The sequence below is a fragment of the Rana temporaria genome, chromosome 4 (assembly GCF_905171775.1).
Source record: "Rana temporaria chromosome 4, aRanTem1.1, whole genome shotgun sequence".
NCBI classification, from domain to species: domain Eukaryota; kingdom Metazoa; phylum Chordata; class Amphibia; order Anura; family Ranidae; genus Rana; species Rana temporaria.
The window spans coordinates 1,791,170-1,808,658 of record NC_053492.1 but is presented as its reverse complement, the minus strand read 5'-3'; the positions used below and the strand labels follow the sequence as shown (position 1 = coordinate 1,808,658).

The following is a 17,489-nucleotide window of genomic DNA, read 5'->3' as shown; positions in this document are numbered from 1 at the left end:
CAGACGCTGAGCATGTGGATGGCTGGGACCAAATTTCTTTCTACGATTTAGCAACAGGGGTAGGGAACGTGCATGCGGCCTTATATAGTGTGGGGCGTGGACTTAGTCCCCCTGAGCCATGATTGGCCAAAGGCACCCTGCCTTTAGCCAATTATGGCCCTCTTTGCTGACGGCGCTGGGATTGGCCAAAGTATGCGGGTCATAGTGCATGCTCTGGCAAATCATCAAACAGCATTTGCATTTGAACCCATAAGGTTCGTTTTTCGAAGAACGGGAGAACAGCCAATGTTCGAGTGGAACTCATGTTCGACCCGAACATAAAGCTCATCCCTACTAGTGAGAGACCGGGAGCTCAGGGAGAGAAGATCTGCAGTGAGAGACTGTGTGAGAAGAAGAGAACTATTCTGTGTTACCAAGAGTTATGTAGAACTACCGTTAGTGACTGTAACAAGATTTGTTACCATAGGAGACAGCAGTCCTACCTATACAGAAGTGGTGTCCGGCTGGAGGCCTTCCACTGTATAGCAGTCTACCGATAGAAGTCTCTGAGTCTGCCAATTGTCATTGCATCTACTCAAATGTGTCCTGGCCCTAAACCGGCTCTCCAACCGTTCTTGTTCAGAGATAATAAAGAGTATGTAATGTACAACATAGATTATATAGTGCATGGATCAGGAGTATGTAATGTACAACATAGAGTATAGAGTGCAGGGGTCAGGAGTATGTAATGTACAACATAGAGTATATAGTGCAGGGGTCAGGAGTATGTAATGTACAACATAGAGTATATAGTGCAGGGGTCAGGAGTATGTAATGTACAACATAGAGTATATAGTGCAGGGGTCAGGTGTATGTAATGTACAACATAGAGTATATAGTGCAGGGGTCAGGACTCATGATATTGGTAATCAGTGGCGGATGAAATGTTTACTGGAGACAAGTTGCAGAGATCCCACACCGCTGCCTCCCATCTCCTGAGACTGCACTCAGTGACTTGGGTCTGAGACTATACAAATATATCCCTCCACCCGGCACAGCCAGCAAATAACAGAGCAAGTAACCCGGGAGAATTGTTCTGTCAGAGATCTCACTAGACCCGGGCATGGGGCAGAAGACCCAAGGTACATACCCCAGGTGTCTAGGTCAAGCAACCCCTATGGTGAAAATCAACATTTTGCTTTGAGCTGAACCCCAGAATCTCCATAAATCCAGTCTAGAGACATAAATTGTGTCTGCAGCACAGAGAAGGAAGATTATCCGAGAGAAATACAGGAATACAGGACGGGGAACACAGTTCAGGAAAGTGACCAGGGGATTACAGGCTGATATCACCCAGTCCCCGCCCTATTCTGGACCAATCAGTGAGCAGTATGGGTGGAGGAATGGATTTAGTGTTTATGACCCACCTGTGCTGATCTCTGTAGGAGTGTCCTCCTCTATAAATGTCCCCGCTATTCCATCCTCCTCCATAGACTGCTGATCATCCCTCACATATGTCTCTTCTTCTTCTGATTTCACCTCAAATTCTATATCGATTGGATCTCCACTCTAAACCAAGAGAATGAGAGAGAATATCATCTGTAAGATATAAACTTACATACAAAATCCACACATCATCTCCACCAGTCCATGTTCTAGATGCTCCGCCCAACCGACCTTGTAACAGTGGGGGATGGTGTGACCTTCCTGTGTGGAATCCCGGGAATACAGAGGGCGGGGACATCTCTCTGGGGGGTTCCTGGTATTAGGTGGCTCCATCATATCCTTGTGTCCTTCTGATAACTCCCCCATCACTCCATACTCCTCATCCTCCTCTTTATACTCTTCTTTAACATCAATATTATCATCCCCGAGGTTTCCTCTCTGAATATATAATAAAACATTCATTATAATAAACATGTTTGTGTATAAATCATAACCACCAATAATTGTTCCTCATCTACCTGATGATGGTGGGGGATGGTGTGTTCTTCCTCCATCATCCCGTCCTCATCATCCTCCTCTTTTATCTCTTCTTTAACCTCAACTTTAGGATCTCTCAGGTTTCCACTCTGAATATAGAATAAAAATGACATCAATGGTAACAATGCAGATAATGTACAGATCCTAATGATACTATCAGTGATTGTTCCTCATCTACCTGATGATGGTGGGGGATGGTGTGACCTTCCTGTGTGGAATCCCGGGAATACAGAGGACGGGGACATCTCTCTGGTGGGTTCCCATTACTGGATCCATCTGTAGGAAACACACACACTGACTGAATACATTGTTTCTATGTGTTTATCAGATGATGGGGGATCTAGGTGGAGCCTCCGTACTGCTCTCTCCTTTACAATAAAGTCTCCTCTTACCCGGTGATGTGAGGGGCGGCTGATTGTCCATCATGACGTCCTTGTAGAGATCCTTGTGTCCTTCTAAATACTCCCACTCCTCCATGGAGAAATAGACAGTGATTATAAAATCAAACACGCGTATCATAAATCTACCTAATAAATGCTCCAACCCATATTATCGTATAATCCGTTAGTATAAACTGAAAAGGTGAAACTGATGGAAAAAAACGAATTTCCGAAATGAAGAAAATGTTCCGGCGCTGTAAGTGGGGGAATGTTCTGACCCTGAAGGGGTTAATGTACGATTCCACACTATATATGTGTACATACCTCCCAACTTTCTAAGATGGGAATGAGGGACTTCTATAAAGTATGCAGGCATAAGACTGGCTCCCAGTTGATGGTGGCTTCACATGTGGACTCTCTGATCAGAAGTGCATTCTTTGATCAAAAGTGCGAGTTAAAAACCAGGAGTTTGAAACAGGAGGTAAGACAGGAGTCTTCATTATTTTTTTCAATCACTGATCCAGAACAAGCTTGCAGCTAATAAAGTTGGAACTCTTGCTATATAGATTCAGCGGTGCAGCAGACGCTCTCATCTTAGTCTGCTCACCCCAGGGATAGTGAGAGCAGGACGCTCTCAAACGAGTCGGCTCTCCCCAGGGATAGTGCAGCCAGGCAGGGTCCACCACACCCCCCTAGCCAATTGATCCAGGGTTGCACCGATCGCCGTTAAGGGGTCAGGAAGGATTTTTTTCCCCCGATCGCTGCAGATTGGCACAGCACGCCTGGGGTTTTTTCGCCTTCCTCTGGACCAATCGGGGAGAGAAGACTCAACGAGTGACGGCTCACTTGGACAGTCTTCCACCCATCACGTCCGGCGTCTCGCGGCTCTTCCCGCATCCGCGCCAGACCAGGCCTCATTCGCGGCCGCCGCAATTAGGAAAGACTGACGACAATGTGACTGGCGACAATGGCTAATCTGCGATACTCTGCGGACTCTATTCGGGGTCTGAGACAATTCGCAACAGCATTACCAGCCGTCACCAAAAAGGCCTTAAAAATAGAGCAACTTTTGAGATTCGATCGACGATCGACCATCAAAAATTGTAACTATTTAACCCAGCTCGAGCACATATCATGTGCTTTGATCAACACAAGATCGTCAGTAAAACACCGATTAGAAATCCACGATTTCTTACTACAAAACGATCTAGACTGCCTCTTTATTACAGAAAGCTGGCTCTCAGACGACTGCAACACCATTCTCGGAGAATTGGTGCCAGAAAACTATCGCATTATAACGGAAAACAGAATAGGGCAAAGAGGAGGAGGCCTGGCGGTGATCCACAAGAATCGCATTACAATCACTAAGCCAGCCCTTCAAAATCCTCTTCCATTCATGGAAACCCTTACTCTTCAACTTCAAACTTCCCCCCAGGAGACTGTTCACATTCTCCTCTGCTATAGGCCACCTGGGCCAAAATCGCAGTTTTTGCCATCATTAACGGAGTTTATATCCACTTATACCCTTAACAGCAAACACCTTTTGCTGCTCGGGGACTTTAATCTGTGGGCCAACTCCGCACAGGATCCCATTGCGGACGCCTGCATTGATCACCTGGAGGGATTAGGGCTACAGCAACTTATATGCGGGCCAACACATGCTTCAGGTCACACACTCGACCTAATTTTCAGACAAAATCTGAAAATAAGCATTTTAGAAAATGAACCATTGCCATGGACAGACCACCATGCAATTAATTTCATAATCTCCAAAATTCCCCCAGTGATAAAAGCACCCAAGCCGGTGACAATACACTGGGCTAGATCTCAGAAGAAGCTCCATTCGGAACTCTTCAAATCTACCTTGGGAAACAGAATCAAAACAATCCATCCACATCAAACAGCCGCAGATACACTGGATGCCATAAACGCAGCCCTGCTACAGTCAGCCGATTTAGTAGCACCGAAACGCAAAGCCTGCATCCGAAAAAGAAAGTCCGGCTGGTTCAACAACCAGCTGTCGCTTCTGAAGCAAGAGCGCAGAAGGGCGGAGGCCGCCTGGAAAAGAAGTCCTGCAGAGGATAACCTCATCATCTACAAGGCAATAACAACACGATATCATAAAGAAATCTTCAAAGCCAAGAAACATCATTTTTCTATGGCGATTAACAGCGCCCTAAACCGCCCCCGCGAACTCTTCAAGATGGTCACCCAGACCATGAATCCAGGATGTCTTGAAGTCCCCAACTCAGACACCCAAGAGTTCTGCAATGAACTATCGGATTTCTTCATCAACAAAATTTAAAGAATCCGGGAAAGCATCTTGCAAAACAATACCCCCCTCAACCCCACCGTCAATCAACCACAAAACACCCACAGAAACGCTCTACAATCAACAAAATTCACTCTGGAACCGATCTCCATCGATACCACAAAAAATATCATTGGTGCTTTGCGGAACAGCACATCGCCCAATGATATCATCCCCACCAAACTGCTGAAGGAATGTGCCCACGTCCTGGCACCACCCATCACACAGCTTATAAACCAGTCATTTAAGGAAGGCACAGTGCCATCCCTGTTGAAAGAGGGCACAATCCAGCCCATCTTGAAAAAACCTAACCTGGATCCCAAGGACCCAACTCACCGCCGTCCCATAACAGGCCTAAATGTTCTCTCCAAGATAATGGAGAAAGTAGTGGTACAACAGCTGCAACAGCATCTAGATACCCACAATCTACTGGATCCATTACAATCAGGCTTCCGTCCCGGACACGGGACAGAAACGGCCTTACTCAAAATATGGGACGATGCCCTCGAGGCCGCAGACGAAGGAGAATCTTGTCTCCTGGTTCTGCTGGACCTAAGCGCAGCCTTTGACACGGTAGACCACAAACTGTTACTGATGCGACTAGCCAAGGTAGCAGAAGTCGCAGAAGGTGATTTACCATGGTTTTCTTACTTTCTTGAAAACCGATCACAAACAGTTAAATTGGGTTGTTTCACGTCGGAAAAGCGCACGGTGTCATGTGGAGTCCCCCAAGGATCCCCCCTGTCACCGGTGCTTTTCAACATCTATCTTCGCCCTCTCTTTGATATTATCAGTAGCCAAGAACTACTCTATCACTCTTATGCAGACGATACGCAACTGTATTTTCGCATCTGCAACAAAAAGGATCATCATCCCAGCTTAGAGAAATGTCTCTCTTTGATAGAAAACTGGATGACTAAGAGTTATCTTAAACTCAACAGTTCAAAAACAGAACTCCTTATGTTTCACGCCAGCCGAAAGAGTCAACTGGCAACAACCTGGACACCCCCGCCCATTCTGGGCCAAATCATCACCCCTAGCTCCAAAGTCAAAAGTCTCGGGGTCATCTTTGACACCTTCATGACAATGGACGCACAAATAGGGTCAGTAGTCAGCGGAGCGCACCATCTGTTGCGCCTACTACGCAGACTTATTCCATTTATCCCCAAAGAAGACGTAGCAGTCGTGGTGGGAACAATCGTGAATTCCAGACTGGACTATGCTAACGCCCTGTACCTCGGACTCCCAAAGTACCAAATCTCCCGTCTGCAAGTCGTTCAGAATACGGCCGCCAGACTGATGACTGGGAAAAAAAAATGGAAATCAATCTCACCTTCGTTGAGAACCCTTCACTGGCTGCCAGTAAAAGACAGAATTGCATTTAAAGCACTCTGCCTGACACATAAGTGCATCCATGGGAAGGCTCCACAATATCTTTGCGACAAGATAGAACCTCACAACTCGAATCGCGTTCTGCGATCCACCGACCAAAATCTGGTCAGGGTACCAAAAACCAAATACAAGTCCAAAGGAGAAAGAAGGTTTGCTTTTCAGGGTCCTAGACTATGGAACGCTTTACCAACCAGCATTCGGTTGGAGGAAAACCACCTGACTTTCAGAAGACGGATCAAAACTCTGCTCTTTTGATGTCATGAGACACGAACAACTAGCGCCCAGAAGCGATTCAGTTCGCATGCGCCGCGCTTTATAAGTTTTTCATTCATTCATTCATTCAAGACACACCCTTTAATGGAGAATACAAAATAAAAAAAAAAAATTGGTTAAACCCACAAGTGCATTTTTACCACTAATATTCCTTTATATTGGCTTAATAATTAATTTACTAATGCAGCAGAAAAATGTAGAAATTGGATGGAAGGTTTAGCATCGGGAAAGACTAGTGGTGGGAGGATAAACTTCCTATTTGGTAACAACACTAACCAGCGCATACCTGCCTTTGTGACAGGTATGCGCTGGTTAGTGTTGTTACCAAATAGGAAGTTTATCCTCCCACCACTAGATGGTAAAGGTCCGATTCTCCCATATGGGAGCACGCCATCTAGCAGTGGATGTGACGTTCCAGCCCTTTGGCTGTGAAGGCTGGAACGCACAGACGTCAAGGAGGCGCCGCGCGCGATGTCGATTACGTCACACGCATGCGCACGAACTGCGGGTCTCTGCTGGAGAATCGGCTGGAGTGCACCTGGTCCCTGCTATGGCGGGTGTGCGTTCCAGCAGCCACACTAGGCTTTCCCTGGAAATTTGGAAATCGGGAAGGTAGGCACACCATGGTGTGTGTATATGTATACATTTTTTGTGTTTCTGGCAAACGCCAATGTTAAATACCACTTATGACAGGAAGAGAATTTTCACTACACAGTCTGCTTCCACTCTGCCAGAGACATGTGCTATTATACTATATATGGGGTCAGCCGTTAGACATCTTTACCAATTGGCACTATGTGTATGTATATATATATATATATATATATATATATATATGGATATGTATTGCTCATATCACTAGTCATTATCATTAATATCCATTGTCATTGATGCACTTATGTATAGATGGCTGGGTACAATCCTAGAGGTGTGGGCCACTCAGTGTGTGTGTGTGTGGGGGGGGGGGGTCCCGGGTGTGTACCTCCTACTCTGTGGGAGGGGTAACCCTGGCCCTTTAGCACATGCCCACTCATTTGTATGTGTATATAAATTGCCACAAGTCCCACGGAGAGGGAACACTGCAGACCACCAAGCTCTGAGGAAAGGGGTACGCCCCCGAAACGCGTCAGCCCTAACAACGGTCATAGATTGAAGCGATTATCGTGTTTTGCCGATGGTGTTGGACTTCTGCTGCATTGTCTTTCAAGGCCTGATTTTATACTCCACTTGTGAGTACAATGATTCATTTTAAAATTTTTATTAAAATTCTTATCAGTATCGCACTAGGTCGGTGCGCCCTCCGTTCTCTCTTTTTTCTTTTTTAGTCTTATGAATTCCCACGATTCTGAGGAGGGCTGCAAGACTCTGGAAGATACCTTTTAAATTTAAATTGAACTTTACCATCTCATCTTTTACATCTTCCAAAAATACCGGAGCGCAGGTGATTTGTCTTTATTTATTTGTTAGTCCAGTCATAGCCAGGGTTCCTCCAAAGGTTTCTAGGGGTTCCTTGAGCAATGGACAATTTCTGTCTCTTAGTAACAACTGACACCAATGATCTGTAAGGAGGGCAGTCTTCATACTGATGACATATAAGAAGGTCCTTCTCCCATTGACCACCAATGTAAGGGACCACTACACTGACCACTGATATAAGGGGGTCCTTCTCTCATTGGTCACCAATGTAAGGGACCAATAAACTGACCACTAAAACTAGAGCTCTGGGTTTGGACTGAACCCATGTTTGAACAGAACTTGGCTTGTGTAGGCAGTTGGCTGATCTAAACAAATGTTCAGCCAATTCCAACTTTTGATTGCAGTATTAATACCGCCTCTAAATATAGCAGCTTCCTCACCAGGTTGGATGATAGGAGATAAGTTGCCACAAGTGTCTTAACACCCAGTGATGTATAACTACCAGACTTGTATCATGTCCTCAGTCTCTAATCATCTCTTGTATCATGTCCTCAGTCTCTAATCATCTCTTGTATCATGTCCTCAGTGTCTGACCTTCTCTTGTATCATGTCCTCAGTCTCTAATCATCTCTTGCATCATGTTCTCAGTCTCTGACCTTCTCTTGTATCATGTCCTCAGTCTCTGACCTTCTCTTGTATCATGTCCTCAGTTTCTGACCTTCTCTTGTATCATGTCCTCAGTCTCTGATCTTCTCTTGTATCATGTCCTCAGTCTCTAACCTTCTCTTTTATTATGTCCTCAGTCTCTGACCTTCTCTTGTATCATGTCCTCAGTCTCTGACCTTCTCTTGTATCATGTCCTCAGTCTCTGACCTTCTCTTGTATCATGTCCTCAGTCTCTGACCTTCTCTTGTATCATGTCCTCAGTCTCTGACCTTCTCTTGTATCATGTCCTCAGTCTCTCTGACCTTCTCTTGTATAATTTCCTCAGTCTCTGACCTTCTCTTGTATCATGTCTGAAATCTCTTACTTAAACACACTGCTAATAGTATTAGCAAAATTTCCATTCAGTGCACCTCTAGCAGACATAATACAGGAGATGGTCAGAGACTGCAGAAACTATACAAGAGATCAATGCAGCCTCGCCAGTGTCTGTGGGATGCAACCTGTGCCCATCAGATGCAGCCTCGCTAGTGCCCATAAGATGCAGCCTCGGCATTGCCTGTTGATTCAGCCTGCCTATGCCCATAAGATGCAGTCTACCAGTGCCTGTCAGATGCAGCCTGCCTGTGCCCGGAGCTGGATCTGAATTGCCCGGGCCGCAGTGACAATGTCCCGCCTCCAGTGATCACGTCACACTGATTCAATGTCCCGGCATTGGATCAGTGTGCCGTCTATCACAGGAGGCGGGACATTGTCACTGCGGCCCGTGCAATTCAGCTCCCTGACACAGTGAGATCGCCACTCTGCAATGAGAGGAGGAGGGGAGGACAGGACCTTGAGCCGCCAGGATGACACCCCACAATGGGCGGACCCCCGGAAGCGCGGCCACTGCGACTGCGCAATTATCTTCACTTTTTATTCTTTCGGGAATATGCTGAAAACACATTGGGCCGGATTCAGATACATTTCTCTATCTATCTGCTGGCGTAACGTATCTGCGATACGTTATGCCACCGTAAATTAGGGAGCAAGTTCTGTATTCAGAAAGGACTTGCGCCCTATGTTACAGCGGCGTAACGTATGTCGTGCGGCGTAAGCCCGCCTAATTAAAATGTGTTTGATGTGGACGTGTTTTATTTAAATTCACTTTGACCCCACGTATTCTACGTATTTTACGAACGGCGCATGCGCCGTTCGTCAAAAAATCCCAGTGCGCATGCTCGAAATTACGCCGTAAAGCCTCATTGGTTTCGACGTGAATGTAACTTACGCAAAGCCCTTTTCGCAAACGACTTTCGCAAACGACGTAAAATTTTCAAAACTCGACACGGGAACGACGTTAATACTTAACATTAGCTACGCCTCTTATAGTAGGGGTAACTTTACGCCGGAAAAAGCCTCACGTAAACGATGTAAAAAAATGCGCCGGCCGGACGTATCTGAATCGGCGTAAATACCTAATTAGCATATTCCTTGCATAACTATACGGAAGCGCCACCTAGCGGCCAGCGTAAATATGCAGCCTAAGATACTTACACCGGTCGGATCTTAGGGAAATCTATTCGTAACTGATTCTCTGAATCAGTCGCATAGATACGACGGCCCGCACTCAAAAGATATGACGGCGTATCTGGAGATACGCCGTCGTAACTCGTATCTGAATCCGGCCCAATTTTCGGCCGATAAGTTTTGCGCTGATGACGTTTCGGAGCATCTCTTTTTTTTTTTTTTTTTTTTTTATCTCTTTATTAATTTTCTATTTTTTTCCATACAAAAAAAAAAAACATACATATACATATTTATATACATTTTACAGTTACATTTAGCTGCTCTCTTCTCGAACCTTCATAAAATTCCGCTAACATTCATTTCATCTAACACAAATACCTTTTTTACATTCATCTCCCTCCCTTTCTTTAATGGTGTGTTTATCCTCCCCTTATACCCGATTTATCCTGAAGCTGTCATAGGATTTTCTATCCAACCTGCCCATACTCTCTCGTATTTCTCCCCATGTCCTCTATTGCAGTATGTCTCCCTGTATAATGACTGATTATTATTTACTAGGTTTTTCCAGTGTGCTACCGAGGGAGCTTCTACCTTCTTCCAATTTAAGACCATCGTCTTTCTAGCGTAGAATAATAATAGGCCCACCTGTGTTCTCCTTCCCACCGGAACAATCTTCTTCCCTACTAATCCCAGTAGGCAGATCTCCGCCTCCTGTTTAGAAAACTATGGATGTTACTATAGCAATTATTCTCAGGACTTCCCTCCAAAATACCACTATCATTGGGCATGACCAAAATATAAGCCTGAAGTTTCCTGGAATGTCTGCACATCTCCAGCAGTTCTGAGAGTTTGATGGAGAGATCTTATATAACTTATATGGTGTGTAATGGCTCCTATGTATTATTTTGAATTGTATTAGTTTGTCTCGAAGTGATACCAGTATCCGAAATGGGAACCTCCACACTTCCTCCCAGTTCTCCTCCACCAAGTTTGGAAAGTCCCTTCTCCAATGTTCACTTAATTTACTTATATCTGGTGATGTAAAAGATACTTATATAGGGTTGAAGTCGACTTTTTTCCCACTTTTTACCATTTGCTTGAGACCTAATTCCATTATTTGCGGAGTCCCCCCAGGGAACTGAGCTGATAACATTTCGGAGCATCTCTAATTATAAATACACCTCTTAAAGTGGAGGTTCACCCGGAAATGTACATTTTTAACCTTAGATTGATGCTCATTTTGTCTAGGGGAATCGGGTAGTTTTTTTAAAATCAAAGCAGTACTTACCGTTTTAGAGATGCATCTTCTCCGCCGCTTCCGGGTATGGTCTTCGGGACTGGGCGTTCCTACTTGATTGACAGGCTTCCGACGGTCGCATCTATCGCTTCACGAGTAGCCGAAAGAAGCCGAAAAGAAGCCGAACGTCGGTGCGGCTCTATACGGCGCCTGTGCACCGACGTTCGGCTACTTTGGGAAAATCGTGACGCGATTGACAGGCTTCCAACAGTCGCATCTATCGCGTCACGATTTTCCCAAAGTAGCCAAACGTCGGTGCGCAGGCGCCGTATAGAGCCGCACCAACGTTCGGCTTCTTTCGGCTACTCGTGAAGCGATAGATGCGACCGTCGGAAGCCTGTCAATCAAGTAGGAACGCCCAGTCCTGAAGACCATACCCGGAAGCGGCGGAGAAGATGCATCTCTAAAACGGTAAGTACGGCTTCGATTTTAAAAAACTACCCGATTCCCCTAGACAAAATGAGCATCAATCTAAGGTTAAAAAAACTGAATTAGATGAAAAGCTGAATTAGATGGGGGAAAAAAAAAAACATTTTCGAAATGAAGGGAATGTTCCGGCCCCGTAAGTGGGGGAATGACGACTCCACACTATATATGTGTACATACCTCCCAACTTTCTGAGATGGGAATGAGGGACTTCTATTAGCAAAAGTATGGAGGCATAGGCCACACCCCTTAATGGGAAAAAAAAGGGATTTTTAATACAGCTTACCTGTAAAATTCTTTTCTTGGAGAACATCACGGGACACAGAGCGGCATATTCATTACTATGTGGGTTATATGGAGTACCTTCAGGTGATGGACACTGGCAATCTCAAACAGGAAGTCCCCTCCCTATATAACCCCCTCCCATAGGAGGAGTACCTCAGTTTTGTAGCAAGCAGTATGCCTCCCAAAATGGTCCCCAAAATGAGGGGTGGGAGCTCTGTGTCCCGTGATGTACTCCAAGAAAAGGATTTTACAGGTAAGCTGTATTAAAAATCTCTTTTTCTTTCTCGTACATCAAGGGACATAGAGCGGCATATTCATTACTATGTGGGATGTCCCAAAGCAATGCTTTAATGAGGGGAGGGAGACATCTTCTCAAGACAACCGGATTTAAATTAGAGGTACACTCAAAATAATAATAAATCCAACTTAGTCAAGAAAAATAAATTTAAATTTAAATCAAGGGTGCCCCCGATTCTGAGGGTCTTAAATCGCAGCCTGCAGCACTGCCTGCCCAAAGGCTGTATCCTTATTCCTTCTTACGTCCAACTGGTAAAACGTTGTAAACGTGTGGACTGATGACCAGGTTGCCGCTTTGCATACTTGAGCCATAGAGATCTGATGGTGTGCTGCCCAGGAGGCACCCATGGCCCTGGTAGAATGAGCCTTTTTTTGATAAAGGAGGAGGCAACCTCTTCAAGCCGTAGGCCTGAGTGATTAACTGTTTAATCCATCTCGAGATGGTGGATTTTGCAGCTGCCTGCCCCTTCTTGGGCCCATCCGGCAAAATGAACAACACATCTGTTTTCCGAATCTTCTCTGTAGCTTTAAGATAGGCCTTCATGGCCTTGACAATATCCAGGGTATGCAGCAACCCTTCTTTTCTAGATGTAGGTTTCCGAAAGAAGGATGGTAGAACCAAATCCTGGTTTAGGTGAAAACCGGATATAACCTTTGGTAGAAAGGAAGGATGAGGACGGAAAACCACCCTGTCCTTATGCAGAATAAGATATGGTTCCTTACAAGATAAGGCCGCCAATTCTGACACACTCCTGGCTGAAACTATGGCAACCAGAAATACCAACTTCCTTGTCAGTAAAACCAAAGGAATCTCAGCCAACGGCTCAAAAGGTTGCTTCTGCAAAGTTGACAGAACAAGATTCAAGTCCCACGGACAAAGTGGCGACTTGACCGGAGGATTAATACGCAAGACCCCCTGTATGAAGGTCTTAACCAGCGAGTGGGTGGCCAGCGGCCTCTGAAACCACACCGACAAAGCTGAAATCTGTCCCTAATTGTGCTTAATGCCAGGCCTTTATCCACTCCTAGCTGGAGAAAACATAACACTCTATCAATGGTATACTTGCGGGAAAGCCATTTCTTGGACTCACACCAGCCTACATAGGCCCTCCAAACCCTGTAATAAATCACCCTGGAGACCGGCTTTCTAGCCCTGATCAGGGTAGAGATAACCTGCTTAGACAGACCTCTACCCCTGAGAATCAGGTATTCAGCCACCAGGCCGTCAAATTTAGACGCCGTAATGCAGGGTGGAGGATCGGGCCTTGAGAGAGTAGGTCTGGTCGTAGAGGAAGAGTCCAAGGGTCTCCCACTGTCATCTTCAGGACTAGTGAGTACCATGCCCTCCGGGGCCACGCTGGAGCAACCAGGATCACTGGCTTGTGCTCCACTCTGATCCTGTGCAACAGACGGGGTAGTAGCTGTAGCGGGGGAAAGGCATACAGAAGTTTGAACTGATGTCAAGGGCACACCAACGCATCGGTTCCGCAGGCCATCGGGTCCCTTGTCCGGGACATGAACCTGGCTAGCTTCTTGTTGAATCTCGATGCCATGACATCCACGTCTGGCACACCCCACCTCTGGCAGATTGTCTGAAAAACCTGGGGATGTAGAGACCATTCCCCTGGCGACAGAGTTTGGCGACTTGCCTGCAAGTTGTCCACTCCGGGAATGAATATTGCCGATATGCAGGGTACATGAGCCTCTGCCCACAGAAAAATCAAGCCCACCTCCTTCTGAGCAGCCTGACTCTTGGTTCCCCCTTGGTGGTTTATATATGCCACAGCTGTGGCATTGTCTGATTGTATTCTCACCGGGGATCCCTGCAATTTGGATGTCCATGCCAGGAGGGCTAGCCGAGGAGCTCCAGGATATTGATGGGCAGCTGCTTCTCCGCCGCTGCCCAAGTACCTTGGCGAGTGCAACCATCCAAGACCGCTCCCCAGCCTTTCAGGCTGGCATCTGTGGTCACTATCTTCCAGGCTATGGGGCTGAAAGATTTTTCCTTCAGCAGGTTCTGAGGGTTTAACCACCAGCACAGACTTTGCCGGACTCTTGATGATAGTGATAAAGGAAACTCCAAGGCCTGTGCTTTCTTTCTCCAAGCTGCCAGAATGGCTGCCTGTAGGACGCGAGTGTGGCTCTGTGCGTAAGGTACTGCCTCGAACGTAGCCACAAGCTTGCCTAGTAATCGCATACATAGGCAAATAGTTGGTTCTCTTTTGCTTAGAACCAGCTGAATCAATTCCTTGATAGCCTTGGCCTTTACCAGGGGTAAAAATACCTTTTGCTGAGCTGTGTCTAACCTCGAGATATTCCAACTGTTTTGTGGGTTGGAATGCTGATTTTTCTCGGTTTAGGACCCAGCCGAACCTCTCGAGGTCTTGAACCGTGAGGGCAACCGCTCGCTCCAAGCAAGGAGGTGAGTGATCTATGATCAAGAGGTCGTCCAAGTATGCTAGGACCGTAACCCCTTGGATTCTTAGATTGGCTAATATTGGAGCTAGAACCTTCGTAAACACCCGGGGGGCCGTAGCCAGCCCGAAAGGAAGCACCACAAATTGGAAGTGACGCTGAGCCACCGAGAAGCGTAAAAATCTTTGATGTGGCTGAAAGATCGGTATATGAAGGTAAGCGTCCTTTATGTCTATGGAAGCCAGAAAGTCGTCCTTCTGGAGCGCGACGGCTGCTGACCGAACAGATTCCATCCGGAATGACTGAACCTTTAGGTAAACGTTTAAACTCTTTAGGTCCAAAATTGGTCTGACATCGCCGTTGGGCTTTGGTACGACAAACAGATTGGAGTAGAAGCCTAGCCCTTGCTCTTGGACTGGTACATCTACAATCACGCCCTGGCAGAGCAGATGATCCAATGCCGTTAGGAACGAGGCCTTTTTTGCTGGATCGCTCGGTACCCTTGACTCCTGAAAATGAGGCGGAGGAAACTTTTGAAACTCTAACTTGTAGCCTGTGGCCACAGATGACCGGACCCATCTGTCGGGGATGTTGGCTTCCCAAACCTCTGCAAAGAGACAAAGCCTTCCCCCCACTCGAGTGAGTGGGGGCGCCCCTTCATAAAGCAGACTTAGGGGCTGACTTTGTTGGTTTGCGATACCATGGCTTCTTGCCCCCAGGGGCCTGTCCCTGCGACTTATTGTTAAAGTTGGATCGCGCAGGAGGCCGTCGATACTGCCTGGAATTTGAGGGCCCCGGGACAGGGGAAATCTGCCTTTTAAAGGCAGGACCCTGGGACAGGGGAAATCTGCCTTTTAAAGGCAGGACCCCGGAACTTCTTTTTGACTGGTAGGAGGGTACTCTTGCCACTTGATATAGTCTGAATGTATTTATCCAGATCTTCTCCGAAGAGCCTTCTCCCATGGAAGGGAAACCCTGCCAGAAGTTTTTTACATGGGGGCTCGGCCGCCCAGTTCTTTAACCATAAGAGCCTTCTCATATGCACCAAAAATAGTGATAAACAAGAGGCCTGCTGGATGGAGTCCTTTATAGCATCCACCGCAAAGCATAGAGCTCTGGGAATATCAGATAGCTCATCTGCCTGCTGGGCAGGGATGTCTTTCAGCATCTGGTTAGTCTGGACCTTCAAAGCCTGACAAACTCCGATAGCAGCCACTGCAGGCTGTACCACTGCTCCTGCCGTAGCAAAGGAAGCCTTTAAAAGTGTTTCTAAACGTTTATCAACTGGGTCCTTAAACATTTGGATGTTTTCTACCGGACAAGTTAATGACTTATTTACGCATGAGATGGCTGCGTCCACAGCTGGGGGCGCCCATTTTTTGGAAAAGTTCTCTTCCATGGGGTAGATAACATAAAAAAATTTAGGCGGCAAAAAAATTCTGTCCGGTCGTACCCAATCCTGGAAAATCAATTCCTCCAACAGAGGATGGACCGGAAAAACTGCGTTATTCAAGGAGGCTTTTAACGAGCCCAAGGAGGAAACTGCCGGAACCCGAGGCTCCGGTGAGGATAACTTAAATGCCGCTCGGACCATGTCTATCAAGGACTGAACCCACAGACTCTCCGCTTGGGAGGCTGAGAATGGTTCCTCCACAGTAGATTCCTCCAGCTCTGAACCTTCTAGGTTCTGGTCCAACAGGTCCTCCTGAAATTCTAATTCCTCCGGAGAGAAAACTTCAGCATCTGAGGATACACACTTTGGCGAAGGGGACCTAGTTCGCTTCTTGCCTGGCAAAGAATTAGTGAACATAGCTGCCAATCTTTTCTCTAGCCCTCCTAGGGAGACAGCTAGCATTTCCTTGGTGACAAACACCGGGTTGGGAGGATCTGGGCCAGCCTCCGCACCAGACCCCCCTGCTGGCTCAACCAAGGCGGCCACCCCTGGGTTAACAGGTGGGGAGAGTACTGGCATAGCCTGACTCGTATCCTCAGAATCCGAGGGGGAACCCTTTTGTTTTTTGGCACTTTTTGCCCCCCTAGATCCTGAGCCTTTGGGAGCCATGGTACAAGACCGAGGTACCCCAGCATAAAACAACTGACTGTTTGTAGCTAGGAAAAACTATGTGGTGAAGGGAACAGCAGTGTTACTAATGTCCCAAACCTGGTGGGGCTCCGTAGGTTCTATCAAAAAAGAACCACTTTTTTTTTTTTTCAATACATTATTATATATATATATTCCTTTGAATTATTAAATATTATTATTATTCCTTTTTAGAACATACAGCCCCACCAAACACTTTACCAGCCTCCAACCTGCCGCAAAGGGGATTTTTGGCTTAACAGATATACATAGGCAAAGCCTAGCATGTACTACCCCTTTCCTGCCACCGGGAGTCACTAGTGTGCCGCTCTGTGTCCTCTCGCTTTCAGCTCAGTTTCAGACTGAGCCATGAACGTGGACCTGCTGCAAATAACAGAGGCGAAAACACGCCTCTTCCGACGCCGGCCTGCACGCTCCCCGCCCCCCCTCCCGAACAGCGCGAAACCGCTCTATTTAACGTGCCCGCGCGCGCGTATGTCAGGGGAGGGGAGCACATGGAGACGCGCTGCCAGGGCTCAGGAAGAAGGATCGCCCCTAGGGCTGCAGAGCGGCCAGGTAGGACTTAAACACAGGCCTTTAAGGACTCATTTATAGCCCTGAGACAGGTCCCCTAAGAAGACCTTCCCAACCAGCGGGGCAGCAGGTAGCCAGCAAAGAAATGTCCTAGACAGGGGGATCCAGTGATGGGGGGAAAAGTTAGATCATCCAGACATAACAGACTTTGTGACCATGGTGCCAATGCAGAGCATACTCAGGCTAACC

General features: G+C 46.7%; 1 protein-coding gene across 1 annotated transcript in view; it reads right to left on the bottom strand.

The window, feature by feature from the left end:
* The window catches only part of LOC120935213 (oocyte zinc finger protein XlCOF6-like), a 40,250-nt gene extending 23,562 nt beyond the window's left edge, over positions 1-16,688 (bottom strand). The window contains exon 1 of the mRNA XM_040347380.1: positions 16,247-16,688. Within this exon, the coding sequence (XP_040203314.1) occupies positions 16,247-16,688 (442 nt within the window). The remainder of the gene's footprint in view (positions 1-16,246) is intronic.
* Between the last annotated feature and the right edge of the window lie 801 nt (positions 16,689-17,489).